The sequence below is a fragment of the Numida meleagris genome, chromosome 20 (assembly GCF_002078875.1).
Source record: "Numida meleagris isolate 19003 breed g44 Domestic line chromosome 20, NumMel1.0, whole genome shotgun sequence".
Taxonomy (NCBI): Eukaryota; Metazoa; Chordata; class Aves; order Galliformes; family Numididae; genus Numida; species Numida meleagris.
In genome coordinates, this window is record NC_034428.1 from 447,388 (window position 1) to 468,189 (window position 20,802).

Below are 20,802 nucleotides of genomic sequence, written 5' to 3' on the forward strand. Positions count from 1 at the left end.
GTACCTGCATTTACCGCTATGGACCAAAGTGCAGTAAGTGTGCACAACAAAAGGAAAATTTAACAAAAGACGCAGAAGATGCGACATCTCCGTCTGAGCGCACGCGCTAGCCAGGCTGGGCAGCACAGAAACCCCCTCTGCAGCAGGGAGATGGCAAAGATGAAACACTGCCAGAAGACATCCGGAACTTTCCTGTGCTCCAGACAATTTTTGCTTTTCTTTCCATTTTTTAATCCCAGTAATCCCGCACCAGTTGTACCCGACCCTATCTACCAATGAATGAGTCGATTTGGACCATATTTTTACACATTAATTCCCCCTATTCACGGCTCCTGTGTCCTTGGGTTATCTTCTGCCATACGAAGACAACACCAGGTTTTATTCAGGACCTCCAGAGCCTCCCAGCCTCTGAGCGTGACTCACATCTCGCTGCTTCCCCTCCCTGTGTACACTTTTGTCTTCCGAACACGAACTCAGGAAATTAAAATGTTTAATGCATCTCTGATGCATACAAAATTAGCAGCAATACAGCAAATGTGATTTGATTTCCGTTCTAACACGCCACAAAATAAATAAATAAATATAAACACATTAAAAAGCCAGAAGTGTAATAGAGCAACACAGAAGTTCCTCCTTTCCAGGGGAAGTTCTTATCTCCGTCACGGCCAACAGTGCAATTACAAGATTACAAGACACACACTGCTTCATCATCTGGATCCTCTGTGCAATCATACGGATCCCTGCAGAAAGGAGCAAACCTCTTCCTCTCAGGCGGCAGCGCAGCGTTCCCCTTCGCAGCAGCTTTGCTTCAGTGCTACGGAAACCTGGTGTCTATTGCAAGGTCACTGCAGGCGCAGAAAACCCGAACCACACCAACCCAAGCCACCCCACGCCCTTCCTGTGTGCGTATAAAGACACCCATGGAAATTAAAGGTGGTCTGAAAAAGTAAATGCAGAACATTGTCTCCGACCCCCACATGCTCATGTTCGTTTTGCTTTAAAGTTCCTCATCTAAACTGCAACCATCAGGATGAAGTTCAGAGCAATAAACCTCCGCTTTCCTCTCCAGCCCCCAGCATGTTAAACAGAGCATAGATCCAACAATCCAATCTCCATATATTTTATTCTCAAAATATTTCATTTCTGCCCACCAATCTTTAGATCTCCTATTGGATTTTGCTTTCATAAATGGATTTTTCCACAGAGCTGGCAGAAAATATATTTAATTTCAAATTTCTCTAAATGGAAAAAGTCAATATAAATGTCAACGTGCATTTGTGCTGCAGTCTTTCGGGTGACACCAACTTCGCGGCTCAGGGCAGGGCAGGAGGGGCTGTTTGCTCCTTCCCTATCTGCACCCTTGTTCTAATGTTTTATTTAAGAAGGACCACTGAAAAGAGAGGAGAACTCTTTGATCTACCATCTTTCCTACGATTTACAGCATCGCGATGTAGCTGTAGTATCAATTACTCAAACAATTTCAATCTGTCCTCACGCTAATGTCATTAGTCCACAGAGATTCTTTTGGAACAATTTACATAGAAACCGCCTTCACATGCGAAATGAAAAACACTCAGACTTCAGAGAATGGAATTTGAATTGCAGCCCTACTGCACGTGGCTGGGCTTTATTCCCGTTATTTATTAAACGGGAAAAAAGGGGCAATGCAGTCCATTGCAAAGCCACTGCCTGCATGGTTCTTGCAGAGCCGTGCCATGCAGCAGTCTCCTTTCCTCGTGCTGAAGGGAACGCTGCCCCCGAGCAGCACGGCCCTTGTACCCCATGGCCCTCGCCTTGCTCCTGGCAGGCCAGGCGTGCTCAGAGTCAGAAACTGCAGAATAAGCTACGACAGCTGAAGGGTTGGGTGGTTACGGGGTCAAGGCTGCCCAGAACTGCTGCAAAGCTGCAAAATGACACCAGAACCTGCCCACGTTTGCTGTGAATTGATGTTATTGCAAGTGCACGCGTTGGGATCCCAGTACGGAACACGGATGACTGACACGTGTGATCTCTTTGGAAGAGATTCCTGGGTGACTCGTTCCAGATCCAATGATGACCCATAGCCCCTCAGCCACGGGCAGCCAGCCCCTCGCCCCAGCAGGCACCGTCCCTGCAGGAGCTCCAGGAACAGGCAGAGCCAGGAGTTACGTTCATGAGTGGAATCAGAGATGTGGGACCCAAACCGTAACTGGGAAACGCTCTTACGCTCTGTGCCCTCTAATGAATCGCAGGAGATGAGGGGAGATTCTGGTTAGAAATCGTATGGCAGAAGTTAAATATTTCAAGCGACCTAAGAAAAAAAAATCCTTAATAGCGATGATAAAGAATAGATTTGTATAGGAACTGTCACTACTCCCAAGCAATTTTTCTCCTTTCATTTCAGGGCCGTGCTTTTTTGTGTTAATGTATGCACATATGTGTGTAATATTTTCCGAAAGCCTTTCACATTAAACTCTAATTTCTTCTCCAAAGCCATTCCGCAGTATTTTTCTGGAATGCATTAAGCAGCCTGACTGAACAATGTAATCCTAATTAGTTTGCAAACTACACAGCTCACCTCTGAGGGGGAGTAAAGCCCATGTAAATTAAGGCGAATTGGATCAGGCCGTCCTAGGAATAGTTTACAAGATCAGTGCTGCTGAGCGTGTGATCTCAGAAGTTGCTTGTTGCTTTCACCCTCCAGTAATAACTCACACGTACGTTTCACTGACGGGGAATTGAAAGGTAAAACCATTTTCGGTTTAATATTCCGCAATGGGCTCTTTGCATAATGCAGAGAAGCCTGCTCGGTCACCTGCTAGAAGGAAAAGTCATCGTAATGGAAACTCCCAGCCCACCGGCTGCGAGAGGACCTCACTGCTACCACTAGCTGCTCCGTGCCACGCCAGCCCTGGGCGCGCTGAAGGAACCGTCTGCAACGTTTGGCAGCGATATTCCAGGGCTCCCGTAGTAATTGAATAATCTAAAATTTCCATTCGTGTCCTTGTGGACTAATCTGTAACAGTGCTAAGGGACTGTTATGATAATAATTAAATACAAGTCCTGCATACAAAATTGGTATTCTGCATCTCCATCCCCACAAGGGAGTTTCTCTCTTAATAAGACTTAGATCAAGTTTTACCTTTTTTTTTTTTTTTTAAGGAATTCATAAAGATTGTCATGTTGTACCGAGATAACACACACCTATACATTAGAGAAACAGATATTTCAAATCCACGAGCTTAACGCATTCATCTTGTTCTCTGATCGCTCCAACCTTACATCAGTGGTGTCAGACTAAATCAAAACTGATGAAGCTGCCTCGCTAACGAACTGGGGCTGCGGAAGGCAGCCCTCGCTGTCCAGCTGACAGCACTGCTCCCTCCGTACACGAGCACAGAAACCAGGGGATGCGCACTCAGGGATGCTGCCGCTGCTGCCACCACTGGTTTTTGGTCGGGCACCAGGTTCATAGCAGCAGTTTGGCACAACTGCATCCCAGGGAACGCTGCTCGTGCTCAGAGCGCGGCTCAGCAGGTCGGAGCTCTGCCTGGAGTTTAACAGAGCCATTTTCTCTAACTTCTCTTCAGGCAATGGGATTTGGAAAGAACAAACCTATTTTTGATCCAGGATAAAGAGCAAGAGCATCTGTGCCAGCCTTTCAAAACACAGGGATATTTACTATAAAAATACAACCTCATTTTAATTGTAGAAGCAGTTTGCAACGAATTCACGTGAATGTGCAATTTATAGACACCTGGAAAGACACGTGCACGAGGAGCAGCACACGCAGCAAATGCACAGCAGCTGAACCAACCAGTGGCACATCCGTAGCAGTACAGTCCGCAATTACTTGACAGCTATTTCAACTTACTCCTTATTTATTAGTTAAAATTTTTAATTATGTGAATTGATTAGGAACATATCACCAGGGATCCTAATTAATTAGAATTTTAAAAAGGATCACGGACTGGAGATTTTTAATAGATTCCACAAAGAATTGCACAAAGATGTATATTAAGGGAAAGGCCAAATTAACTTCTTTCTGGTTTATCAAGCATTTTCTAAGAGGATTGTGCACCAGATTAACCAAGTAACATCCGAACCCCTTACTCGTAGCAATGCTAAGTGAGGCAGTAGCATAAGCATTCCAGGCGGTTATCATTTAACATCTGCTTGATTAATTAGTTTATTCCTCTTCCTAGATTTTCTAGCTTTTCTTTACTGTCCATGCTCATCAAACCCCTCTGCATGGTACTGCTGAACACCAAGATCCCCAAGTATCCATGGTAAACTTGTTTCCATTTTTTTTTCCTTACCCAAAACTGGGACAGATGCAGAAGCCATTCTCTTTATCAAACTCAGAAAGCAATTAATGGTAAAATCTACTAATACAACCAGCATCTCAGGATTGGCCGGTCAGTGCTCGTATGGGCCAATGCGTTTTTCCTTTTTACCCAGTAACTGCCATTCTCAAAACTTGATTTGGATACAGTCTGTGTTCTTGGCTGTCTTTGTGTTTTTCCATCAGTACGGCCATGATACCTATTTATCTTCTGGCTGCAAGAACAGCGAACATGATCTGGCAGTGCCACAAGGCAGACAGTTATTTCATGCCCTGTTAAACTCTAATGTGGTTAACAACAATATCATTCCAACTTTTAAAAGGGTCTTTTTTTATTATTTTAAATCCATTGCCTGCATCCAAGTAAAGAACATCACTTCCAGTTAGGATGGTATCAGAAACATAATAACATATTCTATCCAGGAAGCAGCAGTGCAGGGTGCACTGATCTAGTAATTAAAAAGGTTAAAATACATAATTCTTTCCAAGTAACATTTTGAGGTCAAGAAAATTAACTTTTTCTACATGGTTCAGAACTCAGATCTGTAGCAATTATTAGATGCAACACTGTCAGCAAAATGAGCAAGCAGGGAGCAAGGAGACCTAAGAGTGGGCTGGAGAGAAAATCACCGCGGTGCAGCAAGGTGGAGCAACCTGAGCTCGTCCTACATGGAAACCTGTCCCACAGCCTTTGGAAAACACTAGAATGGTGCGCTATGCCCAGGCTGTTATTTATTAGCACTCATTTTTGCCTGTTTCAGCTGGAATTAAGTCAACAAAGCTGAAAGACAAGCGAAGGGGGACGTACTCAAAGTACAAGAGAGATTTCCTCAATGGATCCAACTCTTCTAGCTCCACGTGTATGCTGCAGTTAACTTTCTGATCGCGACCTGAATCTCTCTTTGGTTGTGAGTTTGTTTTCTCCTGTCTTTCCTAACATCAATCACTGCTATCTGAATCATCGCTTCCTCTGCATGTTCTGATACCCTGAGGGAGAAAATGTTAATTTCTTTTCAATGCTTAGATGATCAATCTGGATTCTGATACTCCCTTTCGCTACCTAATGCATAGATTTGTGTAGAAATTGTGTTCTACTAGTTTGGGGGCCCAATGAAAATCCCATTAATTGTTCACAGCATTGATGTGGGAACCAGATTCCTGCTTGGGCATCATGTCATCTAATGGGAGACCTCTGGCACTGCAGCACAGAGCAATCCCACGTTTATCAAAGCAAGGAGAGCCGGGTTCCGCCCATTAGGCTTCACAGTAAGAAGACTAAAAGATGGCGTGGATTAGAGGGCACAAGTATCTTCTTGGAGGCTAAATATCAGGCACTAAAGAGCTCTTGAAGTGGAGAGAGACATAAGAATGAATGGCTGAACCCAGGCACATTCAAATCAGAAGGAAATTACTTTGACACTTACTTTCTTAAACTTTCTTCTCCATCCCTCGGTATGTTCAATTTAAGGTTTGTTACTTTCTAGAAGATAGACTGCAACAAAATAGAAACTACTGGGTTCAGAGTGGGACTATTGGACTGAAACGTGGTAGGCGCACACATCCAAGAAGTCAGGTACTAATGGCTGATCACTCTATTTTAAAAAATACATCAGAGAGTGTTCATTAAATAATGTATATGTGCCGTTGTCAATGGTTGCTGTCCTACAGCTAAAGTTTGCGGCACAGGTTTTGGTATTCTGTGTCGTTAAAGTTCATGGAAGTTAATTAAATCCCATTCTGCAAGCACTAAACAAAAACAAACTACAATTTCTATTATGCTGACTTTTTTTTTTGGCTTGTCATAATAAAACATTGTTATTGGATGTAAAAATTATGGAACAAAGTTATGTCTCCCTGGTGTAATATAATGCAATCCATTTAATACTATTTTAAAACCAAAAACCTCATTAAAACAGACAGAATGTAAGAATGACAAATTGCCTGGAAGGGAGCGCGAGCATGAAACGTATTCCACGCGCTCAGCTGCTCGGAATGCCGCACGCTTAATTCAGCACCGCAGCGCGGATGTCAAGAATCAGCACAAACCCCGCGGGCTGGACGCGGGGCCAGCTCTCCTGTAGGAGCAGAGCAGCCGTGACGCTGCCAGGCACCTGGGGAACGCGGGCGGAACCTCCCCAGTCCTTGGGCAACACCAATTACTCTGAGCGCTACAAATTACTCCGTGTTACGCCTGCGTAACTGGGTGCAGCCTCGGATCCATAGCGGTGCTCACAGTCTATTAACTGCAAAAATCAATACAGCTTATACAAATATATACCCTTACAGCTTCACTATTCATTTGCTGAAATCAGAGCATTTCTTGACAACGCAGCTACATTCTGCCGTGGGGCACTGTCTCATCCTTTTGGCCCCAAGGTCGGCATTAGTGCAGGGAACACCGACTTGTTGTCTTCAGAACTAGCTTTGCATCCGAACTTCAACTACCAGAATACACAATTCCCATTTAATAAAGTAAAAAATTAAAAAAACCTCATTTTTTTTAATCCACATCTGCGCATCAGAAGTGATTGATGTGATCCAATAGCTCATTCCTCATACACACAGATTGTTAGAGAATGGTTATGTCAAACAATGACATATTTTAGAACAAACAGGCTTGTTCCAGAAATACCGTGTCAGGTGAAACGATCCATCTGATTTTTTTTGAGTCGCTAAGGAACATCAGCAGAGCAACAGTCTCTTTCAAAACATTCTTTCAAGCAGAGTCTGATTCTGGTCTAAATTCAATAGAAAATCCATTTCTGCATATTCTAAGAGCAACACTTAGTAAGCATATGTAAAACTATGGCAATTACTGTGAAAATTACCTATTTGGGGAGAATCAATCACATACACACAAAGCTTCCACGTAAAAAAGAGAGAGAACACTTGCAAAGTTCTCCTACCTCCACTCCTTGGACTTTCAGCTTCATGTGATCCTCTCTGGTGGTTTTCCCGTCTTTCCTTTTTTTCCAGCAATACCCATCTTTCCTGTATTTCACCTTCTTCCTATTGTACAGGATCATAGAACCATTCTGCGGCCTGCAAACCAGAAACAGTGAAGAATGAGATAAAGCAACAAACACTCCAAGAGAATTTACGAAGCAGCGTACTGCAGAGCGGTGAAAGTCTCTGTAGAAAAGCAATGTTCCATATTTGGCACCATTTTTCTTCACCTTTCGTTGCTTTCAATCAGATTAACTATGTTTTGCAACCTGCAAAGTTTTACTTTAGAGTCCTGTACGTAACAAAGTGCCAGTGGCTGGTGTAAAGAAAGGGAAAAAATAAGGACCACGATGTCTTCACAAGGGCTATTATTCTAGGGCTCAAATACATACTGAAAATGAGAAGGCAAGAAAAGTGAAGGGATAAAAGGCATTAATTCTGGGGGGGAAATCTCTGTTTTCAATGCCTCGGCAGGGTCAGGTAACACCAGTGCCACTCACACAGCACCAGGACACGGACGCTGGCTTTGAGAAGTGCCAACAAGGAGCTGAAGAGAAAAGCATCAGCTGATGCATCACTTCCACTGCTTGCACTTGGATCAGTGTCAGACATGGGATAACTTTCTCTTTTTTGAGCAACGTGACTTCAGAGATGTATGAAAACATTTGCCTCTTAAGAAGCGCACTGACACCTTAGAGTATCAATAAAGAAGCATTGACATTTGTCCAACAGACAGGAGTTAACACCTTCTTGCTGCACTATATTTCACGGAAATGCTTTGCCATATGCTAAGCCAATACACAATAGGGGCATTTCTGCTGTAATATTAAAAAAATTGGCTAAAAAGACACCATGCATCACATGCAGACAGCAGTACTGTAGATGCTGCAGAAATTTACAGTGGTACATTAGTCACAGTAATTTGGTTTTAGAACACCAAGAACAGAAAGAAAAACAACAACATTAGCAGCAGCTGCAATAAACAACTTCCATAGGAAGTCTGTGGCTGGAGACACGCGATGAAGTGCAGCTCCTGCACCGGCACAAACACAAGGAGCGAACGGAGACGTCCTCGCAGAGAGGGGAACACCCTCTGTGGCACTGCCTTCCTCAGAGAAACAGCACAAAGTCTCTTCTGGTGTGAAAACAGACCTTCTGCTTCCACATACTGTACTGTATTTATCTCCCCTTCTGGAACTGGGAGGAGAGGCACTTTTATTAAAAATTTACACCGCCGATATTAGCAAGAGGCTTCGGTGAAGGATGGTGAGAAGCCTTTCCCGAGGAACACCTCTGCCTTATTATCACAGCAGAACTGCAGTAAGTTTATAAGGCAGTAATGACGGGTGTTTTGTTTTATCGCATCGTTACCGCTGTGTCACAGAACGGCTCCAGGACACGTTTGGTTTCTCACTCGCATTCCTATTAGTTCACATGTGGAAGAAACACCACATTGGGATGGGACGTGCTCAGAACTCAACAAACACGACAGGAACCTGGCTCACAAGAAAAGGCTCGAGTACATTTCAGTCACACTGAAATCTTCATTCATGGCGTGCAAACAAAAGCCTGGTATTTCACTCCCAAGGCAGTCTGTATAGTTGGAGGGGACCCTCAGAGGCCACGTGGTCCAACCCGCTACAGTGCACAGAGACACCCACAGCTCCATCAGTGCGCAGAGCCCCAGCCCCTGACCTTGGCTGTCTCTGGGGATGGGGCACCACCACCTCCCTGGGCAGCCTGTGCCAGTGCCTCACCACCTTGCTGTAAAAAACTTCCTTACTTCCTTCGTGTTCAGAGAGAGTGGGTGAAGAGACCACGAGGTTGAGCTGTGCAACCCTGCCGGGACTTTGCAAGGCTGAAAACAGTTTTTTGTTGTTTTATTTCTGTGACAAAAAAGAACACAATCAGAGGTCACTGGAAAGCAGTTAACCAAATTTATACAAAATAAAATAAAACACGATGGAAGAAAATCTCTTAAAAATCTCCGGAGCTGTCGATGCTGATAGCAGCGTATCAAGTCAGTTTAACGCTTGTGGAAAACAGCTGGTTTCTAAAGATATCTTCATAAAATGAGAGGCAATTCTAACCTGATACACATTGCTGCTATATTTCTCTTCCTGTAGGAAAAAATAGAGAGGGAAGATCTCCCGTGCTTATCTCTCTTGCACAAGCACAGCCAAGAGCAATAAATTGATGGCTGCAGCGGGACGCTGCAGATCGAGGGCTGATAGCAGTCCCCGGGACACAGCGGGTGCAGAGCTCAGGTCTCCTCTGGAGGCATTACTGCTAAAGCCAAGTGCAGAGGTTTCACCTGCACCTTTGCAGAAGAGGGGAAGGAGCTGCACACTTGAGCACCAGCTGCTCTGGAGCTGTAATTTCCCACCAGTCTGCTCCAGCGGTGTTTGTGAGGAGTCTGCATCTGAAGTAGGGCAGGATCCTCTGCACGGCATCAGTCACAAACAGCAATTGTTCTCCCTCGTTCTAAAACTCCACCTGGAACCACAGCAGCAAGAAGCAGGGCTGGAACATTAACAGCAATTTGTTTGATTAGCTACTAGCCTGCAGCTCTGTAGTGCTCCTTTCAGGGCAAAACTGAAAATAATCAAGCAGCATTTTAATAGGACTGTACAGCAGCCCGTCCCCAGCCCACCGCCCCAAGAGCTGCGTGGGAGAGAAGGCCCTGAGCCCACAGCAAGGGCACCGTGCTCCCGCAGACGGTGTAATTATGGCTGGTCCCACTGTGTGGAGCTTGCAGGATAGCCTACTTGCTTATAGCCCGAAATAGCACCGAGCATGTGAAGAGAGAAGGCTCCGTTACAACTTTGAATTTCCTTCCTTTTATGAGTCTGTGGCATTTAAAAGCTGCCTGATCTCTATTTAGGTTGCTTGTTTGTGGCCTGGGGGAAGGAGGGAAAAGGACAGGAAGAATAATTGCAGAGCAGAGAGCCTTTTGTCTTAAGTATTGATGAGATTTGAGATGCTTCCCTCTCTCCTCCTGTTATTTACCACCACGGCTCTCAGATAAATGGGCACAGCAGCAGAAGAGCTATTTTTGCCCAAGTTGTTCCTGCTACAGCCTGGAAAGAGGCACCAGATTCCACGTTCAGACTTATTTTCCAAGCGTGTCCCCCTGGGCTCCGCAGGGAGTCCCAGCACGGGGCCGAACGGAGCTGTGTGTGGAGGAGCCCCACTTGGAGGGGCATTTGCTTGTTTCTTTTAATCACATTATTTGCTAGGATAATAAAAATCTAAAGCGGCTCATCTTGTGAACGTGGAACAGACACAAGGAGAGAGCAAAGAGAAAACAAATTAAGGTTAAGATATTTTGGTCAGCTGATGCTTCATATCCGCCTCTCTGCTGTGCTCGTAAATTAAAGCCCCCGCGGCCTAAATGACCGAGATGTTCCCCTAATCATGTTACTGCAATATTAATAAGGCTGCTCAATGCAACTAGTTCCCTCTAAATTGTCCATAAAGATTTGGTAAATGTCAGACATATCATTTAATGAAAACTATGTTTTACTGCCGAGGGAGCTCTGGTTGCCGAAAGGGAATTGCAGATATTGCAGCGCCAAAAGAGACGCTTTTTTCCCCCGGACAACAGAAAAAGAAACCTTCCTCTAGAAGGTCCACCGCTCTAAAACTGATTTTTATTGTATCATCCCATCTTTATTTCAATTGCCTGCCAACATGGACATTTAAAGCCGCTCTGTTCTTTACAGAAAAACCCACAAAGGAAGGTCTGAAGTTTATCATGGCCAAAAGCAGCGGACACCCACAACTCCTGAGCACTGCTGCACGAGATGCAGGCAGAGGGTTTCACCCAGTGGGGAAAGGCAGAGGGTTATGGTCGTAAGGAACATTCTGCTACACTGAAAAAAAATCCTCTCTCAAAATATTCTCCTCAAGTTAATTAAACTAAAGAGGGAGGACTGAGGTATGATACTCCTGGGAAATCACGCACCTCTCCGAATACACTAAGAAAAATAGCGTGTGGCCAACGCGGGGCATTTTAAAATAACACAGAATGCATATAGCAACATCTCGAAAGAATGATGCAGTCCTCTAATCCCCTCATCCGGTACTCAGTCAATTTGCTTAAAAGCATCATCTATTTAGCTCATGTCGCCGGGTCGCTTCGCTTTGCTGGGAATCGCATCCAGTCCGTTCCCAACCCCATCGGACAGCGTCAGCGCCTCCTGAAGCTCATCCACCAGCAAGAACCATCGCCTGCAGCGTCCACGGGAGGTGGGCAGGGAAAGGAACACTCGGTGTCAGCGTGGGAAGCCTACGCAGAAGGATGGCTGAGATTGTGAACGGAGAGGAACGCCAGGAGCGAGCGCTCCCAGTTGCCTCCCATTCCAGCTAAAGCCACGCCACACAGAAAGCCAAGCAGGCACATTTTTATCTTGGAGAGCTCTGCTCCATCTGGGTGCGATCAAACATTCCAGATGATGGGTTTCAAATAAACCTTCTATTAATTTCCTTTCTGTGCTACGCGCAGCATTTATCTGCTTGTATCGCAGCTCCTACTTGCAGGGTAGGAGAGACACATGGTGACTGTCAGCTGCGATTCCTTCTGACTGACATCAAGTTTTAGAAATACCTCATCTCTCGCTTCTTGTTTTAACAGGGAAAAAATCTGATGACAGAAGTTATTTCTCCCCTGAGAAATGCTGCTCTGCAAGTCTTCATTTGCCTTGACATTTCTCCGCCACTGTACCAATGGCTCATCAGAAGATTGAAGTCCAGACTGAAAACTGAGAGAGGAACCTCCAGCAGCAACAGAGCAGGACCCCCACCCCAGCACATCTCCAGGTTGAGATGGTTGGTGTGGCAGCTGGAGGAATCCCAAACCACGTCTGAAATTTACCTGACCTCTCAACTCGTCACTTATGAAATACAGACACTGGAAGAGGTCTTCTTACCCACGCAGGAAGAGACGCAAATCCGACAAAAGCGCAAATACACTGGATTGTTTTTCTTTAGCATTAAATATAATCTGCACTTAAGATAAAAGTGAATTTATCTAGTATCTGCAAAATTTAAGAGGATGAAGTCTAAAATAACAGACAGCGATTTTATCCAGAGTTGCAGTTAATGCAATGACTGATCCCATCAAGGGGACATTAATTGGTGTCTGGATGCTCCTTTTCATACCAGCAGTAGGCCATAAAACTTAATCCTTACCTCCTCTTTCCAGCATGTAGCCTCAGTGTTCATCAATAAAACTAATGCTGTTCATTAAGTATGAGAGTAATTACCTACGGCTCCAACCAAACATGACTGAACAGGCGCACATCAGTATGAAGGTATCACCGGACTGTTTATGGGCAGCCAAGTAAAGCATTTCTATAAGAACAAGGTAAATTCTGAGAGCAGAAACACAGCCACAACGGACTGTGGAAGCACTGGGCCCGTTCCCGTGTGTGCCAGCAGGCCGCACCACGCACCAAACTCAGGGCAGGCTCAGGGCCCACTCCGCTTTAGTTTCAGGAGCCCTCCTTGCTCTTTCTCATGGAATCATAGGATGGTTTAGGTCGGAGGGGACCTTAAAGACCACTCCATTTGAAACCCCTGCCGTGGGCTGGGTTCCGCACCAGCTCAGCCTGCTCAGGGCCCCAGCCAACCTGGCCTTGAGCGCCTCCAGGGATGGGACACCCATCCTCCCTCCACAGCTCCATCTGGATGTCAGCCTTCATCAGCCCACATCGTAGGGCACTTTGCAGTAGGAAACAGTGCTCTGGGAAAACGCTGACAGCCAAACTCTTACTCAGAGCAATTTTTTTTTCAGGAAACAATTTCTATGTGCCATTATGATCTTAAATGGCCCAAAATATCGAACATTAAGAACCTCTCAAAGGCTAGAAATGCAGAAACAGGCAGCTGCACTGCCAGAACCTGCATTGGCAAAACCACAAAATATCCCACATCACCACAACTTGTTCTTCTGCCTCCATTTATCAGACATGCTTCGTGACTCAAATATCTGCATCTCAGGACTATAAACATATCAACCAAAAGAAAATAAACATCTACTGAAGAAATGCTTCATTACAGAGCTTGAAAGAATTTCCATGGAGGCTATAGGTTAAGCGTTATTTTAAATCACCTCGGTACACAGGCTGGTTTGATGTACTTTGCTCGTATAAATATATGCCATATTGATTGGGAGCACTGGTCTATGCTTTCCAAATTAGCTCTGCAGAAGAGCAGCCTCATTCAAAACCCTTTATGTCAGAGGAAGAACTTCCATTAGCTTCATGGATTTTGGAGTCCAAACAGAGCCTTTGGCTCAGAGCGCTCCCCATGTAAATACAGATTCTATTAGACCTTGCCTAAGGTGCAGTTTCAGAATATCTAAGTGGCACGGTTGCACCAGTACCATTTGGCTTGTTAGATACAGTTAAATATGATTCTCCAAACTTTTTACTGGGATAGCATAGCCAGGAAGAGTTATCTGACACACAGACAAAGCTACAACCAACCCGCTGAAGTTTCTTATTCTCCTCTATCTCCAAATAAAAGAGAGAACTCAGGCTCTGAGGTCCGTTAGCTGGAAAGTCACACTTAGAAATTAATTTATTGCAAAAGAATTTGTACAAGAAAGAATTAATAAGGAGGAGTTCAGTTACTAGATGCCTTTTTATTGTCTCTGATGCTCAGGAGTTTAAACTTTTCAGAATCACAGAATGATAGAACATCCCAAATTGGAAGGGACCCATAAGGATCACTGAGTCCAGCTCCTGGCAACTGGGCTATGAGTTCTCAAAATGGGGCCATGATCCCTCAAAATGGGGCCAAAAGCCCTCGCAATGCCTCGATACACCACACCGTGCCCCAGTACATCCTGCCATGCCCCAGTACTTCCCACCATGCCCTCCTGACCGGTGAAATCATGCCTGGTATTTTTTTGGTCAATAATGGGAATACATCTCATGCACATGGTTTTCTTAATGACATGGCAGAGGAGCTCCTTTCTTTTTATCAAAGTAGTAAGTCAGAACTTGGTTTTAGTACCTTTTCATTAGGCTCACTAAACAGGAATATGCTTCTGGAAACAGCGTTGTCCCAGAGCTCTATCTGTAGTTCAAGCTGCAGGCTAACAACAGTATCAGGAACCTTTTTTTTTTTTAATAACGTGGTAATTCATATGTTGATGGTTTGAAACTCTATCCCAGATTTGAAAAAAAAATTAGAAACAATTTTTATGAACTTCTCAGTATGCCAAGCAATTGAAACCTCCTTGTAATAATATAGGAAAAAAGCCAGAATATTAGAATTGTCATTAAGTGAAATGCATATGAAATGCTAAAAAGTCTGTTGGAAAATTATTTCTTAATATAATGATGCGCTATAGACCTAAATCTTAGTACAAGGCACGAAGAAGGATGGTTGAATCAACTTTGTTCGTTTAAATATAATTTTAATAGAATTGGTGTTCATCTCTTTCTTGCTCAAGAACCTTTATCAATTTTGTTAGCCCTCATTTAGTTCTTATTCCTTACTCCTATGGGGATGCTGCTTGATTTATTGAGAATTTCTCCTTACAACTCATGAATGCTTTAAGCTGTTTCCATATTAATCATCTCAATACCTGTTGTTGTATGGGGGGGAGTCTGTCTGATCTATATTTCCAAATATACCTATGGGGTTTCCAGAACTTCTTTGTGTTAACAGTCATTTTGCTGTTATTGTCATTATTGATTGCTCTCTTGGTGGACACAAGTCATGATGTCAAAGACCTACGGCTCTGACTTGGTCAGAAATATTGTATGACAGTCGAACTTGCAAAGATGCTGCCAAGGACCATCACCTACCATCGTGAAAGGCACAACTTTGCTCTGCAGGAAGGTCAGCAGGAGTCCAGCCTTGCAATATTTGATAAGTTATTTCTGTCTATGTGAGCATCCATGGGTTTGCACATTTTAAAGACAACATGCATTTGCATGCCCTTAAAATTAGCACCAGGAAGATGTGCTCAGGCACACCTATCTGCCTTCGCTCCCATCACTCCTTAGCACGAAAAAGATCTCTTCTCCTTCCCAACCACGGCTCTGGTACTGGCACCACTCAAACTGTCGCTCCTTTACAGATGGAGCTGTCACCCTACCACCAGTTCCTAATGCTTGTGCCTAACACAACTCCAGCTGTGCTCTCAGACATCTCGGTGGGGCTGACCACCTCCCATGGTCCGTTCCCACAGCACTGACTGCACGTGGTGCCCGGGGCGTGTGGCTGAACGCCCCTGTGAGCCCCTCCTGTCTTTCAGATTAACCTCCAGAAGATAATCTATTTATTTATATCAATTTAGCTCCATCAATTAATGATGACAAGGCAATTAACTAGAATGCCAGACAGTAAAAAATAACCACATAATGCCTTCTTCAGAGGAAATCTATTATGCAATCCCAGTTGGTCTTCATTAACACGGAGTATTCCAGTAAAAGGTAGTAATCTAGTTATGGTCTCTGAAATATGGAGATCCATAAAGTAATTTTTCAGAATTAAGAGTAAAGTATTTCTAGCAAATGGAAAGGATTTCTGCATTTCTCCGGCAAACCTTCTCCAAACAAAGAAGTGGTTCAGCATTGCTCAGGGAGGTGGAGGGGTCCCCGTCCCTGGAGGTGTTTAAGGGAAGGGCAGATGCACTTAGGGACATGGCTCCGTGGGCAGTTCAGGTGGTAGGCTGACGATTGGACTTTTCCAACCTTAATGATTCTATGATTCCATAACGCAACGCAGTGGTGCCACACAGGCTGTGTGACATCACCAATGATGTATTAAGTCGGTCACAGGACACAGGAGGATCCCGACAGCTCACCTCCCCACACTGCCTGGTTCCCTGGCCAAGCCAAGAGCCGGGCTTTGCCCACACCCTCTCTCCATCCACCACCAGCACCTGCTGCAAAGACAGATGCCGGCACGAAGGAACCCTCAGACCTAACCATCATGGCCCTCAGATACAACAACGATCCCTTCTGTGCTGACACAAACGCAATCAACCACGTCCCCAAACACACTGAGCTGGTAGGCATCCTTCACTTAAAGTTGATACTAAACTAACTTTCTAAAAAAACCTTGAATTCCTACGGGACTTTGTTTAGAGTGCAACTCAATTATTGTTTTATTTGGATGGTTATCGTTTCTTATACCTTCTCAGCTCATCCTATTTCTGAATTTAATTACTTTGTGGTATTTTTAGTTGAGATAAAATTACACGTTTTCAGATTAATTTAGCTGGAGCTGACTTTTAATAATAGCAAATCCTTCTTCCATCGCACCCTAATTTGAGATCATCTAAATGAGCGTGAATCTCTTTTTTAAACTCCACGTCACACCCACATGGCAAGCTGCAATCGCAATTTCAAAGCCTCGTGCGGCGTGCCAGACATCGAAGGGTAAATGTTGGCTGACTCTTTAATTAAAGACCCACTGTTTGGCTCTTTCCTCTGTTATTTTCTCAGCTCACGCTGACAGCGAACAGTCAGGTGATTGCTGTTCCCTACACGCTGGCACCAGAAGCGCTGCTAAAAAAGGCGCAAGGCAGGTTTAAAAACACCAACCAAAACAGTTTGTGCTCCCCTGCCAAAAGCAGCATCCCTCCGGTGCCGGTGTTACTGCACCGTCCCCCTGAGGAGCGTCCTTGCTGGGAACGTGCAGGATGCGTGCGAGCCGGCACCGCCATTTCATCCTTCTCGTTTTAGTAAGGAAGGTCTCTTTGATTAGAAAGCAACGACAGAAAAAAAGAAAGGAAAAAGAAAAAATAACCCTGCGTATGCATATGTAGTGAAATTTATGAAAATAATTAAGAAATAATTAAGAAATTTAATTATGATTTTCATTTGGGGGAAAACAATCTCTCGTGAATACTTCCTTTAACTAAAGCGATGCATTCCAGAGCGTTTTCATTTCGCTCTGCAGCATGAAACCACCCCGCGGTTTGCACGGAGCCTGCAGGACCCGTCCAGGCGGGACCACGAGGAGTTACCGCGATAACGGTGAAACTGCTCTGACGTGCAGGGATCCGCAACAGAGAGCCGTGGTGACACAACCATGGAACCACACCATGGAACCACAGGATGGCTGAGGTTGTTCGGGACCTTAAAGCCCCCCCCGTTCCAACCCAACGCCGTGGGTGGCTGCCCCCAGCAGCTCGTGCTGCCCAGGGCCCATCCGCGGCCTCCAGGGATGGGGCATCTTGGTTATCTTGGCAGCAGGACTCAGGGAACTGGGAGCGTTCCTGAGGCGCGGTGCGATGCCGAGCAAAGCGGAACCTCGCTGACATACTGTAAGCGCCATTTTTTACTTCAGGATTCTGGGGAGGAAGATGGTGGGCATGTTTTACTGCCAGGGACGGAAGGGCACACACAATTTATTCACTTACATTGCAACCGAGCGCTCTGACTAGCAGGGAGTTTGCCTTTTTCACGAATATAAAACACTCCCGTTACAGTCCGCGTTTCCACACTGCACCCACAGCACAGACTGAAGGGTTCGGGCATTCACTGCGCACCCGTCCCACCCCGCACAAAGCGCCGCGCGCCGGTAACGACCGCAGTGCAACGTCTGCAGCCACCCGGACCCGCTCCCAGTGCAGATGAGATAGATGATCTTGGGGCTCACCCAATTTCTGCCGTGGATGCAGGATGCAGACCTGAGAAACGAGATACGAGCTCAGCCACTTTTCAAACCGCTCAGAACCGAAAATCCACGATGCACAGCACCAAGGACCAGCTCTTACCAAACCCAAACGTCAAGATCCACCTGCCCATTAAGTTCTGCTGTCCTACATGCACGCAGGCCCCCGTCTCCATCCCCATCTCCGTGCCCCGCCACCTCTGGCACGGCCTCGCTTATCCCGAGGTCAGATCTAATTACTGCTTCTAATTTTTTCCACTTCTGACGGAATCACAACACTATTAAGATGTAATACATTTATTACGAGGACTCTCCGCCAAAGAGTATTAAAACTTGGGAAAGTGACTTTGCAAATTACCAAACAGTCACCGAGCTAATGAAGCAGGACTTTTAAAGCGACGGAGGAATAATTCCTACATTATAAGATGGCAATCTATTGTGTGAAGAGAGATTTGGTTCAGAGTGAAAATGCTCCGCAGCGTGAGAAATGCTAATCCATACCGCATCAGGCAACAGAGATGAAATAGGAAACAGATTTACCTCTGATGAAGGATGGCTTAGGAAAGAAATAACTTGATAGATAATAATAATAAAAAAGTAGCAATGCTTTGTGTGTCATATTTTCACTTTCTTTTGAAACCAAATTGCTTCAAGGAATCTCGGTGATAGTTCAGAAAGTCCTGGCAGTAACTTTCCTTAAATTCAGATGGAACTTTTGAAGCTGTCAAACGAACGCATTGCCACTAGTGGCTCCTCAGCAGCAGGAACCAGAGTTAATCATTAAAAATAGATTACAAAAAATCCAAAATGCACCGTTTGCTTATTAGTTTGAATGCCACAAGGCCGCTCGGCAGAAGTGTGGCAGGGAAGCAACACTAGAAGCAGCAAAACAAAGGCAGCCACCACTTCTCTAACACAACCCCGCTCCCACGGAGCAGACAAAACGAGGTGGCCAGACCTTCATCTCCATCAGAGCTCTTCCCTCTGCAACAGCCTTTTTGTGAAAGGAAAAGGCGAGGGTCTAAGAAATAAAAAAGCACCAGCAGAGGGGAAAGGAAGCACCGAACCGCTGCGGCTGCTGAGCAGCACCGGTGACACCAACGCGTCGACCCAACAGACACCAGGAGCCGGCCAGGTCGGCTGCGAGCGAGCAGGCAGCCCCCAGCTTGGCCAACCCCTCGTCCCTTCCCTGCGATGGCGCACGGATGGTTTTAGGAGCTTCCCTCTGAATATTACAAAGTAGAAATAGGAAGCGGGACAATGAAAAAGCAACCTGACTCTCGGCCATGTTTCATCTGAGCATTTCACGACCGGGACAATGTGTTGCTCAGTGAAGCAAATCCTCCCCTACACACAAAATGTTTTCGTGGTAACTCGTCCAACAGTTTCAGCCTTTCTCGGCTGCTCACAAATCCTGTTACACAGCGAAGATTCGTACCGTAGCTTTAATTTACTTACTGTAAATAAATCCAGCGACTTGGCCAGATCATTTAATGAGTCACCCGGGATACCAAAGGGGCCAGAACATTGTAATCCTTATTCCAACAGCATGAGGTAAAGCTGTGTGTTATAACCTAAGGTAATGCACTGTTAATAACACCGTACAGTTTCAAATAAAGCCTTTAAAATCTATTTGGTGTTAATGTCACCTTGGAGTTTATATCACGGAGAGCAATTAATAGCAGAATGATGTTAGTTTATAAAATTAAGAACTCAAAACATTTCTAAACCAGATTTACAGCAGCCACGTGCCAGCAGGAGCCGCGCGAGGAGCAGGGCTGGCTCCGTGCAGTGCTCCTAGGTCTGCGTGCCCAGGTACGTGACAACACGAGCGCTTCCAAGCAGCGAGCGATGAGGGTTGCCAGCTTTCTGCCAGCGTCCCACACAAAAGAAATCACGTCTGGAAATTGCTTGTTGCATTCCTGTGCGCCCTGCATGTTTCAAAACACCCGGCCAACGCCGCAAAGAGAGGCGAGCCTCACAGCACCGCAGCTCCATTCATTCCTGTGGCAGGCACCTTTCATCATTTTGTAACCGCTCTTTAATGAAGTTGCTTTTTCAACGTTCCAGCTCAGACAAGACGCCTCCAAAGGACGACGCGACACGCAGGCTCAGCACGGCCACACAAAGCAGCGCTCGGCGTGAGCATCCCATGCACCCAAAGGATGCGCTGCGGATGGAGGCTGCACAGCGGTCAGGCTGCGCTCAGCGCCTCGCGGTCAGGAACACCCCAGCTCCGAGGGGAGAGCTCTTAGGGCTCTGACACAGCCCTTTGTAGGAGAGCACAGGCCACCATCCCACCCCGCATCCCAGCGCCGTTTTAGCACAGGCTGCTTTGTCCAGGCTCTGCAGAGCTGCAGTCTGAATTCTGATGACACCTCAGATAAGGGGCTGCAATAGATACTCCCAGATACGCTGCTGAAAGAAGTTTTGTCTCTCTTAATTGAGAGAGCCTTTATACATTTTCTTATCACTTAACCTCCTTTATTTGCATCTGTGTAAATCAAGTCGTAATATCCTGTTTGCTCACTGCGGCAGCAAAGAGCAAGAGGAAATGCAGGAGCTCTTCAGCTAGTGAGAAAAGTTAAGTAAAATATAGGGAACATGCCACTAACACAAAACAAAGTCAATTAATTCATTTGTTACTGACTGAGAGCCCTGCATAATCTGCCCTTTGAGTAGTTTATTTCAGCTAATTGCCTATCCAGCAAGAAGATCTCCACTGCACAACGCATTTGCTGTGCTGGAGGCTCAGCTGATGAGAAGCAAGTGGTCACCTTCCAGAGGGCTCCGGAACGACGGCATGTGGATTCTCCTGGGCACCGCTTTGATCCTCAAACCAACAAATCACACCGGCTGAGATGGGAGCGCCGCAGGAGGCAGCGTTC

At 45.4% G+C, this 20,802-nt stretch overlaps 1 protein-coding gene across 7 annotated transcripts in view; it reads right to left on the minus strand.

Annotated features, from left to right (window-relative positions):
- The window catches only part of CAMTA1 (calmodulin binding transcription activator 1), a gene marked incomplete at its 5' end in the record, with an annotated part of 208,918 nt that overhangs the window by 135,322 nt on the left and 52,794 nt on the right, over positions 1-20,802 (minus strand). For all 7 annotated transcript variants that reach the window (XM_021417392.1, XM_021417391.1, XM_021417393.1 and 4 more), the window contains 1 exon segment: positions 7,231-7,366. In XM_021417392.1, the coding sequence (XP_021273067.1) occupies positions 7,231-7,366 (136 nt within the window).